We start from the raw sequence: 20,144 nt of genomic DNA, 5'->3' as shown, positions 1-20,144 counted from the left end.
AAATATACCATGACATTTATTTCATTTAAATAAACTAAAATAAGGATTGTGACAATAAGGTTTTTTAAAAAAATGCCAAAAGAAAGGGGGTAAAACCTAACCTATATATGTTTCTTCTTCGACAATACATTGGTACATCATTAAAAAGAATAAAAGAAAAAAAGAAAAAAAAAAAAAAGGGAGAATTTCTTCTCCATTTCCCCTACATAATCAATTGCTGTAATAAAATTGTTTGCAATAATTTAAACAAAAAAAAAAAAAAAAAAAAAAATGGGGATGCTGGAGAAACTCAAAAAAAAAATTAAAAGTTCTCGTAACATTCGAATGTCTATGAAATGCATTATGTTTTACTTTTTAGTTTAGGCATTTTTTTTTTTTTTTTTTTTTTTTTTTGGTGATCTTCTTCTTTTGCATTAGATTGTACATATGCAAATATAACCCAGGAGTGGAAGTTAAAATTTGCAAAGTTATATCATCGCTGATGACGACGACAGTTGAACACCTTTCTTTATTTCTTTCTTTCTTTATTATTTTTTTTTATAAATCTTTACCATTTTATGAGCCCTTTTAAAAAAAGGAAAAATATTGATATACGTAAACGTTTCTTCTTCTTTACACTTGATAAGTAGCCCATCCGCATTGTGTTTACCGATATCTATACTTCCTTGGTTTATCGATTGATCGATTGATCGATTGACCGATTGACCGATTGACCGATTGACCGATTGACCGATTGATTGACTGTTTGATTTCTTTTTTTTTTTTTTTTTTTCCTTGTTTGAAAATTTTTTAAAAGTATATTAACGGTTTGAAGCATAGAGGAGAAAACAAAATGAGCATAGAATTTTGTTCTCAACACCTTTTGGCATATGACAACTCGATGCTTGCGTCTGAAAATGAGTAATAACCAACGAGCAGTTGGGGAAGTGGTAGTAGTGGATGTGGCAGTGGATGAGGAATAACGAGAGTTGCCTGAGTTTGGAGCGCTCAAAAAGCACGCGATAAATATGTACATATGCATGTATGGATGTACATATGCATGTGAAACATAACACCGAGAACGTGGCGTGAAAAATATATATTCCGCTAATGAATAGATTACTCCATTTTGCTCCTTCCACTTGTCTAGCCTAATTTCTGCACCCCACCCCCAACAGCTTTTCACCAGGAGGAAAGTTTTTGTGTGAAGGCAAAAGATAATATACATATGTACATGTATACGAACGAATATGAACAATCAGGCATATGCGCTTAGACATGTATGCAAATGTCATATAATACGTATGCGTGATACATTTTTGTTCCTTACCACACCCACCTTATGCAGAATAAAAGCGAAGGTAGAAGAAAACCTGAAATGCATCATCCAACGCATGAACGAACTAAAAAGTGGAAAAGATGATCTTGGAGATGTGATTTTCCAACTAACAAAAATTAATCATTTCAATCTACCAAGATACTCTAAAATCCCGAAAGCCAAAAAAAACACCAAATGGGAAATGTTTGCTCAAAAGAAATTAATGAAAAAAAATAAGAGTGGATTAATATACGACAACAATTCCAAAGGATGGGTTAGACGATTTCAGAAAAAACAAATAAAAATAAATGAAGAAAATGCAGATTTTATTCATGAATATAAACCAAATGATAATATTTATGAAGACCCATTTGAAAAAATTGAGGAAGAAAAAGAAATTAAAAAAATGAAACAAAAAATGAGAGAAATGAAAAATAAATTCCATCAAGAAGGAATATCAACCCAGGATATAAAATACATTAATTTGCAAAAAAGGAAAAGAGAAAATTTAATCGACAACTTGAAAATGTAAGAAATAAAATAATATATTCAAAGGAAATATTAACTGAAAAAGAAAAGACTTGTGTCCTGAGTTCTTACATTGCTCAACGCACCCCCCCCCCCCCCCCCTTACCCCACCCTAAAAAATAAAAAAAAAACATATACTTCTTCGAACCATGCTAAATTATTTTGTATTATCCTCCACACTGACACTGAAATATGCATATGTCACTGTTTTCATGTGTGTAAAAATGTTGGCTATATTTATATTGCCACGTCTTACTCAGTAGGCACATACATTGCCAAGTGGGGCCTAGAGATTTTTGCTCATTTGTTTTGCTCCTATCACAAACATTGATCATTTTTCTCATCAGCCATTTGTCATATATGCACACAATAAAATAAAACGCGCGACATTGCAAACCTATGTTCGTTCATAGGACTGTAAAAAAAAAATGCATACCATGATTTTGATAGTGAAAATACATCCGACGCTAACCACGCACGAGTGTACATGTATACATATATATATATATACGCTTTTCTACTTTTCCACTTTTCCCGCAGGGCTCAAATATCTTCGTCTACTTTTGGGCGACAAGACAAAAAGTTGAAAAAAGAAAAAAAAATGAAAGTGAAAAATAATAGCATAATACATCAAAAGTGCGAGAAACGTTTAGTGAAAGATGAAATTAAGCAAAATAATAAATTGGCATCAATTGTTTTGAAGTCCTTATAAAATGTGCTCCTCATTGGTATACTTGTGAAGAAAAGACACGTATTATTTTTTATTATTCTTGTTATATTCTTTATAGTTTTTTTTTTTTTTTTTTTTTGAGAATTAATGCAAAAATTTTGTTTTTCTTTAGCATTATTCATATGCATGTCAAATTTTCGTATCAATTTATTATTTTTTATTTTTTTTTTGTTATATATGGGACCTTTTAATTTTAACATTTTATTTCCCATCATCGAGGTAGTATTAATGTCTGTCATGTGTGTTCCATTCAGTGCTCATCCTGACCTTTTGGAAACGTATGACATCTTGCACTGATTGCATACAACTGTTGCAGATATCCTACCCTCAATATATAGCTATATTCCTATAGGAAAATGTGTTACCATTCAATTTATATGTAGGTAATATAAAACCTCTTATTTTTTTTTTTACAATTCGTGGGAATGATAAAATAAAATAGAACAATCCGCACGTATATCATTGCAAAATGCTAAGATAAGTGAAATGTTTATGGGTACTTGAATATTCTACTTGTTGGGCTTGTGTGTGTGTGGGGAGTTAATGTGTTTAAATGATAAAATGAGAAACATGCCAAGTCAGAACCTTTTAACATAAGATAGTTAATATATGTTTATATTTCCCCACCACCACCACCCCCTTTTTAAAATAACTCTTATTAAGTTATATTTTATTTTTTATTTTATTTTTCTCGTATCTCCTCACCTCTAATGTTCATACATTATACAGTGTAGCAACTGTAAGGTTAAGAGCATAATAATACCTAAGAAATGTATTTGTCATTGGTATAGAGTAACATAATTCAATACAAAGATGGTCCCCAATGAATAATTTTATATTTATTTTTTTTTTTTTTTTTCCTTCGTACATTCCCTGTGTGAAAATAAGTTCATTTGATGCATGTAGAATATATATCAGTATTAATTTTACGAGGGGGAGAAACATTTTATATGTTCCCCTCAGCCCCTAGTTGTAAAAGATTTAAAAAAACAAAAATACACACTTTTTCCAGATTCCACTTGAAACATTTCAAGTATGTTTTATTTGGAAGGAAAAAGAAAGGGAAGGAAGGGGAACGTGTTTGGGGGTGGTGGGAGTGCTGGTGTAATCATTACCTAGTTGCTATAACCTCAATGGGTACAATACATTAAGTTATGTATATTCTCTAAGATTTCTCACTTTTTCTTCCCCATCTTTGAGGCCAAAAAAAAAAAAAAAAAAAAAAATAGTAAATGAAAAAGGAACAATTTTAAAGAAAAATTTCTGCAGCGCATTTGTGCACTACCTCATATGTGTTTTAGTTTACATTTTTGCAACGATCACAATTTTGTTATATTCCCCATTTAACATTTGTGAGAGAATTTTTTTTTTTTTTTTTCCCTTTTTCCATTTTCTAACCTCTCCCATTTCTTGCATAGCCGAGCATTAACATGACAAAAACCGACACAAACGAGTGAAACGGCTCTTGAGAAGCATACGACATACCATTGCTTTGTACGTTATAGAAACTGTTATTCCAAGCGGCTGAATGGGTAATGCGTGCACATACATGTACATATGCATATGCATATATATATATATATATAACCATGCCTGATCGTTAATAAAAAAAAAAAAAAAAATAGCTTTCCATGTTAAGAATATTTTGCTAACATATTTTGGAACAAGTCCTAAATTTTATGAACAGTCATAATTTTTTCAGAACTTTTTCTGACTGTTTTTTTTTTTTTTTGACAAATTTTCCGAATTTTTTCCTAACTTTTAAGAATCTGCAAATTATGAAGTACGCGAATTTTCTGAAACGAGGGGTAAGTTGCAGAGCCCCCCTAAACACATCAGGGATGCAGAAAGTGCTATTTAGAAGATACCACTTAACCAATTTGTACCCGAAAGAGTCCTATGCGGGAATGATGAGAGGGCGCTTGTTCACAAGTGGATCGGGCAGGCAAGATATACCGGACCGGGGTATGGAAGGGCAAAATGAAAGTAGTAAAAGCGGAGGAATTAATGAAAGCAACAGAAAAAATGGATATAAGGAACATAATGAGAATAGCGAACATGGAGAACATGGTGAACATAACAAAAACGGGGAACACAATGAACACATGAACAGAGCAGACAATACTGGGAACAGCACGGGAGAACGACAGAATGAAGAAGCAGAAAGAATAAATTACGAAAAGTTAAACAAAGTAGATTTAATTAACGAAATTAAAAAAGTAAAGAAAAATATGGAAGAAAAAATTGTGGATAATAAAATTTTAAAAGAAAAATATCTGTCCGTGTTGGCAGAAAATGAAAACTTGAGAAATCGATATATAAAAGAAATTGAAAACAGTAAACTTTATTGCATCAGTAATTTTGCAAAGTCCTTATTGGATGTTGCGGATAATTTATCACTTGCCATTAAAAATATTAGTGAAGAATCCTTAAAGCAGAATGAAGAAATTCATAACATATACAAAGGAATACAAATGACAGAAACCATATTGCATAATATTTTTAATAAATATGGAATTGACAAATATGATCCAATAAATGAAAAATTCAACCCTCAATTCCATGAAGCACTTTTTGAAATTGACGATACTACTAAGGAAAAGGGAACTGTTGCGACAGTTGTGCAACAGGGATACAAAATAAAGGACCGAATTTTACGGTACTTTTCATTCTATAAATTCAGTACCGCACTCCCTCCGAGTGTATTTTTTGAAAAGTTTTAATTTTACGGATGTTTATTTGCTCCTAGCCAATAATTCGACAGATAACACATTTTCATCCATCCCAATTTTTTCTCTCCTTTAGAGCTGCCAAAGTTGGAGTTGTTAAGAATTAAGAAAATGAAGCCTTTTCGATAAAGGAACAGGGAGAATATATGAAACAATTCCCTACCAACCCAAATGTTGGTTTTGTCGTGTAACCCTGATGTGCATATATACATAGCTGTTGAGAAGGTACACAAATCAGAACTACACGTTAAGGGATTAGAGCAACCTTTGGATTCGATTTTCCGAAAAAGTAGCATCAGACAAATTCTTCCTCTTTTTTTTTTTCTCCTTTTTTTCCTTTTTTTTCATGTTATAAGGCAGGATCGTGTTCCTCGCACGACCACGCCACGGCAGGAAAATTCAAAACATGTGCTCTTTTCGATGCACACACACACAAAGTATAATGTAGCACCCTTCACTGTTTGTGGGACACGTACATAAGCAACAAATTTTCCATGTCAACATGCATGAGCATACATTTTTTATACATACACATATATGACACATATTCGGAACGAACATAAATAAAAACACAAATAATGTTGCATTACCAGGTGATTTTCAAAGTTCATATGTACTATTTGTTCTTGATGCGGTGCAATGGGATATCAAATAGGCAGGAAGGTGGTGGTGGTGGGGGGAAATCGATTTACAAATTTTATTTCTTTTTCTGTACTGCTGAAAATGTTTACTTAAGTGAAACTACATGTTAATGCTTTTTAACATTATTTATAAAACAAACAAACAAGTGAAGGCGAAAGTTAAGGCGAAAGTTAAGGCGAAAGTGAAGGCGAAAGTGAAGGTGAACGTGAACAAGAAAAGAAAGTGAAAGGGGAAGGACATTATAACGTTTATCCATTAAGTAAAAATAATTTCCTATTTTATATGAAGTCATATTTTTAAGAGGATCACACTAATTGGCCTCAATAAAACGGTGTGTGATAAATAGCGGATACCACATTTTACGTTTTCGATACAATTCTACTTTTTAATTTTTTAAATAAACTGATTTATCAATGATTTTCTTCGAAAAAGCGAGGGAAAAAAAAAAAAAAAAAAAAAAAAAAAAAAAAAAAAAAATTATAACATGTGTTGCATATTTGATTTCAGGTTTATCCATGCATGTTACAACACGTATTGACATTTTTCTACTTCTCCTGTACCCCTTCACCCCTCCTCCCCCAATGTGCAGATCTCGCGGCCCTATTTCTCACGAATAATATGTCCTATTAAATTTTTATATTCATGTATACCTCCTACTATAGCCTTATATATATGTATTGTTCACATAAATATTCAATCATCCGTGTACATATGTTGAATAAAGAAAAAAATTTTTGAATATTTTTCTCCATTGACATGATTAACTTAAACTTTCTTTTCTCAATTTATGTGGCAAAGAGAACTTAGAACATTAATTATTCATAAAAAAGAGCTGAAAATTTGTGCACACACTTGAGGTATATATATAATAATCTTCACACAACATTGATAAGAGGGAGTGTATGTAAAAAAAAATAAAAAAAAAAAAAAAAAAAAATTATAAACAATTTCTTTATGTCGTACATATTGAGTCGTAGGGTTTTGGGGGAGTGGGGGATGGTGCTGGTCGGAGAGCTTTGCTCAAAGTTGCTTAGGGTTTGGATTGGAAGAATTTTCACGTCTGGGTATTTTTCCCCCCATCCCTTAGTATCATCGATTTAGTGTATTTTATTGTTTTTTTTTTTTTTTTTTTTTTTTTTTTTTTTTTTTAAATAGTTTAAAATTGGCCTCGTAAAAATTTAAATTTACCCGTTAATCAATTTAAAATTAGGCGCATAACTTAAAAATTAATTTTTTTTTGTAATTTTTTTATAAAATTACTTTAAGCCATTTCCATTTAATTACCCCTGTTTTACTTATATATTTAATTACCTCCATGTTATTCATTCATTTGTTCACTCATTTGTTCATTCATTTGTTCATTTATTTGTTCATTTATTTGTTCATTTATTTGTTCATTTATTTGTTCATTCATCTGTTCATTCATCTGTTCATTCATCTATTCATTCATTTATTCATTGTAACGTTTTCGAGCGTGAAAACTCCATTTTTCAGTTTCACAAAATTTTACCTCAATTATGAAAGTTTCATTTTACTAAGAGCAATTAACTGCTTTTCACTAACACAATTCAGTTCTTTTGTTTCTTTTTCCCCTTTTCGACTTGAAAAATTTAATGAGAACAATATAGCAAAAGAAGGATTTAAAGAGGGGAAAAAAAAAAAAAAAAAAAAAAGAGAAAAACTTATCCATTTTCCTGCCCCCCTCCCCCCTTATTTACTTACAACGTAAAAGTCCAACCAATATATACTTTTGTACACACCCAAAGACTTTCACTTATTTTCTCTTACCCACTTGGCACACGTACATATATATTTGCAACCAAATTTGGAAGAGAAAAAAAAAAAAAAAAAAAAAAAAAAAAAAAAGGAATTTAAGTTACGTTTAGGTATTTTTACACAATAGTTTTTAATTTATAGTTCCCAAGTGAAAAAAAAAAAAAAAAAAAAATAGAATAAAAATTAAATAAAACATTTTTAACGCAGAAAATTGGTTATTTGTCAAACTTCTGAGTTTCAATTTTCTGAGTTGAGATAAAACTATCTCACAAGTTTACCATCTGCTGAGTGATCAATTTCCCGAGTTTTCCACGTCGCAAAAGAAAAAAAAAAAAAAAAGAAAAAAAATTATTTTCTCAAAAGACTAACATGAATCTGAAACAAGACACAGAATTGGACACAGCTCAGAATACACACTCCTGGTGTATACTCTTTTTTCTATATGGGCCGTTACACTCATACATAAATCTGTAATTGCACCAGTTTACATTTACACGAATTTATACCTACATAAATTTGTGCACTCATAAATTTGTGCACTCATAAATTTGCTCATTCATAAATTTCGTTTTCATAAGTTTTTATGTGTACATGTGTTCATACGCATGTGCAGACAAATTATTTCGTGGGTCTTCTTTTCTTCTTTTCGCTCATATCTGTTACGAAAACAAGTGGGAAATCAGTATTACATTTGTGTGAAAAATATACATACGTGCGTATAGATATATATGTATATATGCATAAAAATATGTTTATATGTGCGAAAATACAGCACAGTCTCTCTCACATGCCATGAATATCATTTAAGGGCTCTGTTGAGAATACCCCGCCTATCATGGAGTAGTTGTAGCTGAGCTCTATCTACTTAAAAAAGAAATAAAATATAATAAAACAGTAAAATATATATATATATATATATATAAATCACTCGTTTAACTTTTTTTTTCACACGTGCTTGCGCAACTGTGTATGCAACGGTATACAGTGCATACATGCAAACGTTTGTCTTTTTTTTTTTTTTTTTTTTTTTTTTTTTTTTTTTTGTCAATCTAGTTTTCCATTTTGTTAATTTATTACCTCTTTTCATTACTTCTCCTTTTTTTCTTGACATATCTTTTCTTTTTCGATTTCAACAACAACGGCCAAATTACTAGCTTACTTACTACCACCCGTACACTCCAAAAGATATACGATAGTGTGTGTATGTAAATTACACACAAAATCTGCACACACACTTGTGCAATGTTAACATTCCAATCTAGTAGTGCATATATAGAGGGTAAAAAGTAATTTGGTGTGTAAACACATAGGCTTCTACTTATATATATATAACCATACACGTGTATGAATACTTGTGTGTTCATATGTATCCACACGCAAATGTCCCCACTTCTGCATAATTCTTGCATGTGGGAAAAACGCACGCCCCCAAAAGTAGTACTTACGTTATAGTGTTCAATATTATATGACAATTTTTTTATTTTATTATTTTTTTTTATTTGTTCGCAGATAAATAGCATACCATTCATGTGTTATTTAAAATTGAACACGTCAGTGAAATTTTATTTTTTATTTTTTTTTTTTTTTTACGTCAGCAATATACCCCGATAGCCAATCGGGTATTTACACGTTCCGTTTACCAATTGTGATTTATTGGACTGTTCATAACTGAAGAAACAGAACATCTGTAAATAAAAATTCAGATTCTTCTTCTTGCAAGAGATTACCCGTGGGAGTGTCAAGGAAAATCTATTCTGTACTTTTGTGAAAACTGTGAAAACTGTGTTGTAGGAACATTACAGTATTGTCATTTCTATTTTCTTTTATATGACTTCATTTCTGTGATAACTACAAAAGAATAAATTATCTACATTTCACATGTTAATATGTACACAACAGTAGCAATAGTCTCGAAATAGATAAGAAGCAATTACCTCAAAGTTAGCAATTACATATTATTACATTTTTTTTTTTTTTTTTTTTGGGGAGGGGGGTACGCAAATATGGTTATATAAACCTATATATGTATGTAATGATATTAAAAAAACAATTTTATGATATAATCTTAATACTTATCAATGTGCGTTTTTTTTTTTTTTTTTTTTTTCATGGGAAGTAGAGTTGACACAGTAAAGGAATTCTGGATTCTAGACAAGAAGGAGAAGAAGTGAGTGTATATAACACAATACCGTTATTATTGCTAGTGTAGGGGTATATTTCTGTACACTAAGTAAACTACAAAACACATAACCAAACATATCATCAGGCGACTATGTACGCATTTCAATTATTAAATAAAAAACCTACTTTGCCATCTCTATAACTTATTTTACATAAAAGAGAGTGATAACCATATTACATATTCTTACATTTAAGTGAAAGCAAAAAATCTGCGTACGATTTCATATTTGGACAATGTGAATATGCCTTTCGGCTTTCAGAAAAAAGGGAAATGTACTTTGGATTGATTTCATTTGGGATTGATTTCATTTGGGATTGATCCCATTTAAACACACATATGACAAGTTGTCCAAATTTCCAATTGCAAAAATTCACGGCACATTCCGTTTGTGAAAAAAGTATACATTTCTACACAGAACGCAGTTTATTTGTCTTGTTCGTTGCGTAGACACTTGTTATTATAAGTGAATATTTTTAGAAAAAAAAAAAAAAAAATACACAAAAAAGGGCACAAACAAGGGCATAAAAAAAGACACAATCGAGAGCCCAAAAAAGACACAATCGAGAGCCCAAAAAAGACACAACCGAGAGCCCAAAAAAGACACAACCGAGAGCCCAAAAAAGGGCACAAAAGTAGGTAGATACATATATCCATATTGAAGAGAAAGAAAAAGAAGAGAAGATGGAAGAGGATAAGAAGAGGAGGCTTGAGGAAACAGAGAAGAAGCCGAATTGTCTATCGATGGAAAGTATCCATGTATCCGTGAGAAGAAAAACGAGTGTAGGATCAACGAATTCACAAATTACAGAAACAAAAAATAAGCATGGAGTATATCCAATATCAGAAAATAATTTAAAAATAGAAGAAGGAGAAAACAGAAGCAAAAGAGCAGAAGAATTATTAGAAATATTTGTTAGTAACATCTTCGAAAATGAACATACATTATTCATTTATTGCAAATATGTGATGTTGCACTATGGAAAAGACTTAATAGAAGAAAATAAAGTGGATGAATTAAATTTTGAAATGATAAATGGAGGAATTACAAATATTCTTGTAAAAGTAGAAGACACATCTAAAAAAGCAAAATATTTGATAAGACTTTATGGACCTAAAACAAATGAAATTATAAATAGAGATCGAGAAAAGAAAATTTCCATTATTTTATATGATAAAAATATTGGGAAAAAAATTTATGTATTTTTTCCAAATGGAAGAATTGAAGAGTTCATGGATGGATATGCACTCTCAAGGGAAGATATAAAAAATCCAATATTTCAAAAATTAATTGCAAAAAATTTGAAAGCTCTACATGATGTTAAATTAAATGATACATTGTATAAAGAATTACAGAATTCTCAGAATGTTCAAGGAACTAGACCATCTTTCTTGTGGAGTACCATTTGGAAATATTTCAATTTGCTGAATGAAGAACGAAAACAAATTTGTTCTTTTGATGCAAAAGCAAATATTTTAAAACTTATTGATTTTGATGTTTTACAAAACACTATACAGGAAATAGAAAAATTATGTAAAATGGAAAATTCTCCCATTGTTTTATGTCACTGTGATTTATTGTCTTCAAATATTATTAGCACATTTGATACATCCAAGGTGGTGGTGAGTACAGAATCTGCTGTATCTTCTAAATCCAATGAATGCGAATCTAATACAGATTCTGTTTCATCTAACATAGATGTAAAGGGTGGTAGTAATCTCATATCGACAGATAAAAAGAACATCTCGTTTATCGATTTTGAATATGCTTGTCCAATGGAAAGAGCATACGACATAGCTAATCATTTCAATGAATATGCTGGGTTTAATTGTGATTGGGATTTGACTCCTTCTAGGGATGAAGAATATCATTTCATAAAGCATTACTTGAATACAGACGATGAAAATTTAATTAATAAACTGATTCAAGAAATACAACCATTTTATATATGTTCTCATATTTATTGGGGATTATGGTCCTTACTACAAGGTCTTCATTCGTCTATTGATTTTGATTTTATTAATTATGGGATGACTCGATTGACAGCGTCCTGTTTACCCATCTTTAGATCCAAGGTATCCAACACGGGTTCTTGATACGAGTGCAAAAGAGGGGAAGTGCATGTCGGAGTCGCTGCCTTAGCTACTTCTTTAGGCACTGCTTGAGCACCTGGACGAGTTGTTTGGTGAAGACTTTTTCCCATGTGGTGATCCAAGTGATGAGGGAACCTACGAGCTTGATTTACCTTTTTGCTTTGCCCTTTACCTTCCAATCCCTCGCATAAATTGTTTTCCATTCGTACGTTCGGGTAGGATACACGTATCAGTATCTTACATATTGATATGTTAAAGACCACATTTGCAGGAGTCCCCCATTGTTATGAGATTTTTTTTTTTTTTTTTTTTTTTTTTTTTTTTTTTTTTCATTCATTCCAAAATGCCATTTCAACGAGATGAAGAATAGGGAGGAAAAAGCTGAGTGGAGATTCCAAAGAGAATTTTTATGAAGAACAGAAAATGAACCTTTCCAAAATGGGAAACGCTTTTGCTACACACTCATTAAATAGGAGGGAAATATTTTGTTTATCATTTATCACCAAATAGGAGACTCCGTCAGTTAGTTTGCCGTACCTTTTGTGCAATTTTTTAACAGCCATTTCCTTCCCACTCCCCCATGTTTTACCTTTTTTTTTCGTTTCCCATGTTTGGGTAAGCATAACAATGCAACATGTTGTGAATACCCCAATGTCCTGGAGAAAAAAAGAAGAAAAAAAAGGGTATGTTTGCATGAGCGCATGAAATGTTTATTTATACCAAAATAAGGGAGTAGTGTGAGTTCACCTCTTTTTTTTTTTTTCCCCTTCCCGTACGAACAGACTCGACATACATGCCTCTATACATCTGCATGTCTACGTGAACCCCTCTCCCATAAATAAGATATAGATAGTTGGGTTAAGTATCCAGATGATACACAGAAAAATGAGTAACATTAGCTATCTATATACCCCTTCTTCTCGTGAATGAACTTTTTAAGGTGTAATTTTTTTCCCATTTTTTTTTTTTTTTTTATTTTTATTTTTGTCTCTCCCCATATTTACATATATTTCTTATATAATGATGGTAATATAATTTATACCATTTTTGCATTTTCTATCTATTCCTATAATTATAACAAATGTGTGTTTGTCTTTTTTCCATTCCGAAACACTTTCTCCATCAGTATTATGTGAATTGTTATGCATAATTCTGTTTTTAGTGTTACCTCTTTATCTCGACATTATTTGGCTTTTTTTTTTTTTTTTTTTTTCTTCCATTTAGCCATTTTAACAACACATTTAACGTGAAACTCTATTTTTTCAATCACTATAAAAATTGTAAATATCTAGTGTTCATGTTTTTTAGTAAAGCTCTTATTATGATTATGTATGAAGACATTTTTTCTGTTGCTTTAATTTGGTGTATTTTATTTTATTTTTTTTTTTTTCTATCATTATATTTGTATCACTGTTGATTTTGTATCTATTTGGTGTAAGAGGGGTATTATAAGTACTTGTGGTTGAGGAGAAAAATTACAGAGAAATGAATTACACTGTTTCTTGACCAATGCAAGATATATCACCTTGTCTTGAACTTTACAGCAATGATGAATATGTAAGGAAAAATATAACAAGTTATCTGTTCCTCAATTTCTTTTGTTCATTATTAATATTCCCTTTTTTGAAGAGGGGTGGAATGGAAAGTTTGATGAATGTTCCAAATTCATTGTAAAAAGGTACATGGTTCATATCACCATATCACATGTCTTATACATCACTCCTGAAAAGGCAATAAACTGAACCGCACATTTTTACGTATCTGTATTTTTGCACCTCGTTTATATTAACATAAGGGGGGTGAATCATAAAATGCTTCAAAACAAAATGTCCATTTTGTTAAGAGTTAAAATTTCATCTTGTTAATTTACATCTATTAGTTGTATGTTATAAATATACAGGCGGAACACCCTTCATTGGATTGTTCAAAGAGAAAAAAAAAAAAAAAGGAACCGCATAATATTTTTAAATAATGGAAACTAAAAAAAAAAAAAAAAAAAAGAATGAAAACAATCCAAGTGATACAATTAATAAGAACAAAAAGGGACGTAAAAATAAAAAAAAATAAAATAATAATAATAAAATAAAATAAAAACAAAAAAATTCACTAAAGTAAAAGATAGATGTATAAACTGCGATGTGGTAAATCCTCATTTAATCCATTTCATTACATGTTCGAACCCATTTTTTTTTTTTTTTTTTTTTTTTTTGAAAACATCATTCAAATGTGATAACAAATATACTAGGAAAAATGTGGCACATGGTGAGTTATAAATATATCCCATGATCAAATGTGCAGACATTCACACATACGAAATTTCCAATATGAGTTTTCGAGTAGGAAAATCCCCTTCATATAGCACATTTGCGTGTCCATTCACAGAGGTGCATGTGCATTGGCCATTATGCAATTATGCTACTACACCGCTGCACCGTTATGCAATTATGCTACTGCACCACTGTACCAATGTGGTGCTCCGTCCCAGAAGCATGATGTGGTGGGGAACGCACTAGTTAATGACAAGGGGGAGGGCCTTGCGTGTAAAGAACTCGGACGGGTCGGCCTTTTTGTTCTGCATTTTTCTGATCTTCTCCTTCTGAAGAGCTTCGTAATATTCAGCAAGTTCCGAATCCGTCAAGTGATCAAACTTTGTGTATTGCTTGTACTCAGGCATGCAGGAAGTTTTTTCTGAGGGAGCAAAAATATTTTGCTTCAACAAATGACATACGTTTATATTTTGGCTGTTCTTTAAGTTTTCATCAGCATCAAGTTCAGCATTTTTTAACATTTCTTTGGTTTTTATTTTTATTTCTTCAAAGAATGATTCTTTGACAAGGTTATTTTTTTTCATGTAGCTAGCTAAATGTACAAGAGGATCTCTTTTCTTCCAGGATGATTTTTCTTCCTGTACTCGAAGCTCATCTGGATCTGCAAGGGAATGACCTTTAGCTCTATAAGTAATTGCTTCTATAAGCACAGGTCCACACTCTCTTTTTCTCATTTCTTTTACCTTTTTTTTCATCAATTTGTATATCCTTAACACATCATTCCCGTCAATTCTATAGGTGTCTAAGTTGAAAGACTTTCCTTTGACGTAGTTGTTCATAATGTCATCTGTTGAACTCCTTGATCCCTCCATTCCTATAGCCCAGTTATTATTTTCTATAACGAATATGATTGGCAAATTATATACAGATGCCAGATTTAGAGATTCGAAGAACTGCCCAATGTTCGTGGTGCCATCCCCTAGAAAGCAGACTACCACATCTACATCGGTGCTTTTTTTGGTAACACTAGCGCTTGCTCCATCTGCCCCGTTTGAATTTGCCCCGCCTGAATCTGCCCCGTTTGAATTTGCCCCGCCTGAATCTGCCCCGTTTGAATTTGCCCCGTTTGAATATGCCCCGTTTGAATATGCCCCGTTTGAATATGCCCCGTTTGAATATGCCCCGTTTGAATATGCCCCTTGGGGTGGAAACTCTTGTTTGTACAAAATGCTATAAGCCAAGCCAACGGCTATAGGAATTTGTTCTCCAATAAAACCGAACCCTCCAATGAAGTTGTGATCTTTGCTATATATATGCATGGATCCCCCCTTGCCTCTATTTGTGCTTCCGTAATAATTTCCATACAATTCATTTAAAACTTTTTTTGGTGCTACATTTTTGCTTATCGCATGAACATGGTCTCTATATGTACTTGTTACAAAATCTGATGGTCTTAAATTTTTTATGATTCCTGTACTTATGGCTTCTTGTCCATTATACAGATGAACGAACCCATTTATTTTTTTATTATAGTACAATTTGGCTACTAAATTTTCAAACATTCTTCCCAGATGCATATCTTCATACAACATTTTCATTTCTTCCTTCGTTACATTTACATCGGATATGTATTCGTCCATCTTGTTGTTTTCCAAATATATGTTATAGTTGTTCTCATGGCTCGCCACTTTTCCTAGAATTTCTTTAGCATCTTCTTCATATGAATTTCTTTTTTCCTCTCTATTATTTATATATGTATGATGCAGAGTATTGTCGTGATGTAGAAGCTGGGCAGTTCTCCCATCATCCACCTGTACTATAGCCTGCTCCACTTTTTTGGATCCAATCATTTGGTTCTTCATAGGCCTGTAGTGTGCATCTATTTTTTTTTTCATACTGCTACTTAAACCACTTATGTCACTTGTATTTGTGAATGTATTTTTGATAAACATTACATTGGTTTTCTTTTGTATGTTCATAGTTCTACTAATTTCCACTCCTATGATTAGCATAGTAATAAATCCAACTCTTACCTGCATCGTCAACTGAATTTTTCTACAGCACAGGTCGGGGGCAAGCAATGGTGCAACTGATCGAGGTGTATATTTTTTCTGTGTGGTTGTCACTTTGGTTTTGACTTGCGTTCTATGTGCTTTGCCTTCTTATTTATTTTATTTTTAATTTATTTTATCTTTTCTTATGTTTTTATTTATTTTGTTTTCTATTCCATCTTATTGTTTTATTTTATTTTATTTTTTTTTTTTTTTTTTCTATTCCATCTTATTGCTTTATTTGTTTTTTTTTCTATTTCATCTCATTATTTTTATTCATTTTCGTGCGTATGTCAAATGTCCTACCTCAATTGGAAAAGAAAATTCGAGGGGGCGTTCAACAAACAAATGTTTACGTCGAAATGAAAAGGGAAAAAAAAAAAAAAAAAAAAAAAAGAGGCACTTCACAGTCGTGGCATACTTATGACAATGTTCGTTTGGGAAATATATTTACGTCTTATATTTTTCCTATTCGTTTAAGTTTCACATTTTGTTCTTCTTCCGTTCATGTTCTTTTTCCACTCTTGTTCTCTCTTCATTTTTGTTCTTTTTCCACTCTTGTTTTCTCTTCATTCTTGTTCCTTTTCCATTCCTGTTCCTTTTCCATTCTTATTCCTTTTCCATTCTCTTGTTCTTTTCCTTTTCCTTTTCCTTTTCCTTTTTCTTTTTCTTTTCTTTTCTTTTCTTTTCTTTTCTTTTTTTTTTTTTTTTTTTTTTTTTTCTTTCCCTCCTTTTTTTTTTCCTTGTTTTTTTCCTTTTTTTTTTTTTTTTTTTTTTTTTTTTTTTTTTTTTTTTTTTTTTTTTTTTTTTTTTTTTCCTCTTTTTTTTTTTTTTTTTTTTTTTTTTTTTTTTTTTTCTCCCTTGGCTTGGGTAAGGCTCATGCTAGTGTCCCCCATATAGGATGCATGAAATTCATTTTTTACATTTTACTTTAGTTTGATTATTACATTTTTTCCCCTCCTTCAATTTTAAGTTCCCGTTTTAAAGGAGTGTATACTTTAAGCTGATTCATGTTTGCTATCAGAATATGTTGACACAAGTGGAGAGAGAGAGGTTCAAGATAATTTCTGAATTAACTTGAGTAAACTTGTGTTAGGAAAATACCCCCAAGGGGCCAAGCAGCAGATGTAGAAGATACAGCTGATGGCAACCTTACAAAAGTCTACTTCTTTTCATACACAAAAAGAATATGCATGGAGTGTAAATCACCTAAGATCCTACAAATAACAGCATCATTGTAATTATCGGGAAAGGTCATTTACATTTTAATTTTTCCATTTCATATTTGGAGAAGGAAAGAAAACTGGATATTTACAAAAAAAAGAAAAAAAAAAAAAAAAAAAAAAACTGAACCGGTACTGTGATAAGAGGTAAAAAGGGGTCAAACAGAACAAAATTTTATTCCCAAGTAGGTGAAACTGAAGGAGTAAAAAGGGAAAAAAAAAAAAAAAAAAAAGAAAAAAAAAAGAAAAAAAAAAGAAAAGATAATGCTTGATTGATGAACATATGAATACTTGAAAACGCTTGTTTACCAAGTGGAACATGAGAGAATACAGCCAAGCGGGATAAACACAGGTGCATATGAAATGTATATGCATATGTATATACATGTACATATATACACGCTTGTGCTACACGAGTAATATATGCCCATGCTTATACGTACGAAGAGATTCTCAACACCATCTACATTTAAAAGAAATCCGCACACACGAGGAATAAGGGCAAATGGAGCCTTCTTCCATGCCTCTTTGGTTCAGCACATTTGAGGAGGATATCGATACATACATTTTTATTTCTTCCAGGGATAATAAATTGTACTTAGGTGAGTCATAGGAGGAGAAACTGTTATGTATATGTTAAGCTGGATATGGGATGAATTACCATTCTCTCAAATATATTTATCCCCCAGGCATCTTTCTCCTGCACATGCAAATGCACACATACATATACCTCTCCTTTTTTTTTTTCTGCAACACACAAAAAAGGTATACTAAGAACATACGACCAGCATGGAAATATTTTTTTAACTCATTGTGTAGAGAAAATAATAATCCCAGATAAAAACTACTTTTCTGATGTGTACATAGGTAAAATTTACAAATGATTTTTTTGTTTTAGATGCTCGTGCATTTATGGGTTAACATTTGCTGCAAAAATTTTTTTCAGTTCTAAGTCCCTATGAGTCTGTTTTATGAACCCCCCCCCCCCCACGAACGTGAACTCTTTTTTTTTTTTTTTTTTTCACTAGTTATTATTTTCCATTCCATTACATTAAACTCGCTATCCAATCATTAGGAAACCTCATAATAAGGGGAGATAACATTGCCTACTTCGGTTCAGTTGATGAAGATAAGTACTCAAAAATGTTTGATTATTCACAAATACACAAAAAAGAAAATGAAGAGGATGAGAAAGCAGAAGTCTACTCATCAAGTGACATGGTGGTGACAGCTCCATTATCTGAGAATGTCATTTTGCGATACAAACCCATAAACCAAATTTTGAATTATCTACCGGAGAATAATCAAGAGTCAACCATTTTTGAGAATTAACCGTAAGGGAAAAATAAAAAATGAGCAAAGAATGGGCAGTTTGCAACCACAAAATGAGAAGAAGAAGAAGAAGAAGAAGTGGATGTTTGAGTGCCATTGTATGAACCATCAAGATATTTCTAAACTCTGACATTTATTTCCAAGGAGAAGAGGAGGTATATATCACTCTCCTTTTTATGTGCCTAATTTCGGTGTATCTACCCCCACCCACCCAAATTATCAAGAATCATTCTTCTTTACGAATTTTGCATGAGACTGTGTACATAAAACAGGTCTATGCACATGTGTATGAATATGTATACATATATGCATGTGTACATGCATGCGTACATACATGCGTGTGTGTTATATGGCTGTGTTCAACCCAATTCCTGAATTTCCTTTTAAAGGGAATCTAGACACATGAACAACACGCCCGCACAAATACTCCCTCACCCAATTTTTAGTATTCTTTTTTTAAAAGTATCATTTTGCTTTTAACACTCATTTGGGATTTCCGTTTTTTGATATTTTTCTTTTTTTTTTTTTTTTTTTTTTTTTTTGTACTCCCCAATGAATCTTCATCTTCCACTTTTTCGTAGCCTTTTTTGTAAATATTTTGTTATGAACAAATTGTAAATCGAAAGTACTTCTATGCCACATTTGCTACTTTTTTATTACATATAATATAAATCTTTCTTTTCCTTACTCATAAGACGTTAATATTTTATGAAGTATATGTTAAGTAAATTCTGTTCATTTCATCACTAGATCGTAAATTATTATGAATTTTTTTTTTTTTTTTTTTTTTTTTAACATCCCATATTTTTCTAATAACCCCCAAAAATGTGTTTAGGTTCCTCTCTTCTTCAACCATAAATAAATTGAAAAGTCCAAATTATTTTCTTGGAAATTTTGAACCTTTAATAAAATTTAGAGGAATATATATAAACCATTTAATTGTATAGTAATATGCATCCGTTCAAGGTGTCCTCTTCCTGAGTGTGGTGCATTATGCTCTATTATATATATGCACCACACAATTAGCTAATTGTCAAATTCAGTTCGATTTGAATAAGACTATATTGGACTAAGTTAAATTTTACACTTGACAATTGTTATTTAAAAGATGTACGGGGTTTAAAAAAAGGAGTAATAAACTGAGGCGATAAATTGAAACATAAAAATAAAATAATAATGAAATAATAAAGGAGTGCAGGCAAAATAAAAATACACATGGTACACGATGTAGTAACATAAAAAGTGCTAAAAGATTTATATTTGAATAAATCTAACACGTGGTGATGGTGAGGGTTT

The 20,144-nt window shown here is 31.5% G+C and overlaps 5 protein-coding genes across 5 annotated transcripts; 4 read left to right on the top strand and 1 right to left on the bottom strand.

The window, feature by feature from the left end:
• Window positions 1–832: 832 nt before the first annotated feature.
• Window positions 833–2,537, top strand: PGO_092160 (ribosome biogenesis regulatory protein; the record flags this gene model as incomplete). Its single annotated transcript, XM_028687804.1, has 3 exons — window positions 833–900; window positions 1,328–1,825; window positions 2,366–2,537. 3 exons carry the CDS (start codon window positions 833–835, stop codon window positions 2,535–2,537), a joined length of 738 nt encoding a protein of 245 aa, XP_028543605.1.
• A 1,796-nt stretch (window positions 2,538–4,333) lies between these two features.
• On the top strand, window positions 4,334–5,391 carry PGO_092150 (GrpE protein homolog, mitochondrial; the record flags this gene model as incomplete). The annotated part of the gene is made up of 2 exons (XM_028687803.1): window positions 4,334–5,214; window positions 5,361–5,391. 2 exons carry the CDS (start codon window positions 4,334–4,336, stop codon window positions 5,389–5,391), a joined length of 912 nt encoding a protein of 303 aa, XP_028543604.1.
• Window positions 5,392–10,565: 5,174 nt separating this feature from the next.
• On the top strand, window positions 10,566–11,978 carry PGO_092140 (ethanolamine kinase; the record flags this gene model as incomplete). Its single annotated transcript, XM_028687802.1, has 1 exon — window positions 10,566–11,978. One exon carries the CDS (start codon window positions 10,566–10,568, stop codon window positions 11,976–11,978), a length of 1,413 nt encoding a protein of 470 aa, XP_028543603.1.
• A 2,506-nt stretch (window positions 11,979–14,484) lies between these two features.
• On the bottom strand, window positions 14,485–16,281 carry PGO_092130 (pyruvate dehydrogenase E1 component subunit alpha; the record flags this gene model as incomplete). The annotated part of the gene is made up of 1 exon (XM_028687801.1): window positions 14,485–16,281. The coding sequence occupies one exon, from the start codon at window positions 16,279–16,281 to the stop codon at window positions 14,485–14,487; it is 1,797 nt and encodes a 598-aa protein (XP_028543602.1).
• Window positions 16,282–18,021: 1,740 nt separating this feature from the next.
• PGO_092120 (LSM domain containing protein) lies at window positions 18,022–18,848 on the top strand (the record flags this gene model as incomplete). Its single annotated transcript, XM_028687800.1, has 3 exons — window positions 18,022–18,118; window positions 18,282–18,383; window positions 18,592–18,848. The coding sequence occupies 3 exons, from the start codon at window positions 18,022–18,024 to the stop codon at window positions 18,846–18,848; spliced, it is 456 nt and encodes a 151-aa protein (XP_028543601.1).
• Window positions 18,849–20,144: the final 1,296 nt, after the last annotated feature.

This window comes from Plasmodium gonderi (genome assembly GCF_002157705.1).
Source record: "Plasmodium gonderi DNA, contig: Chr09, whole genome shotgun sequence".
NCBI lineage: Eukaryota > Apicomplexa > Aconoidasida > Haemosporida > Plasmodiidae > Plasmodium > Plasmodium gonderi.
This window is presented reverse-complemented; position numbering and strand designations above follow the sequence as displayed.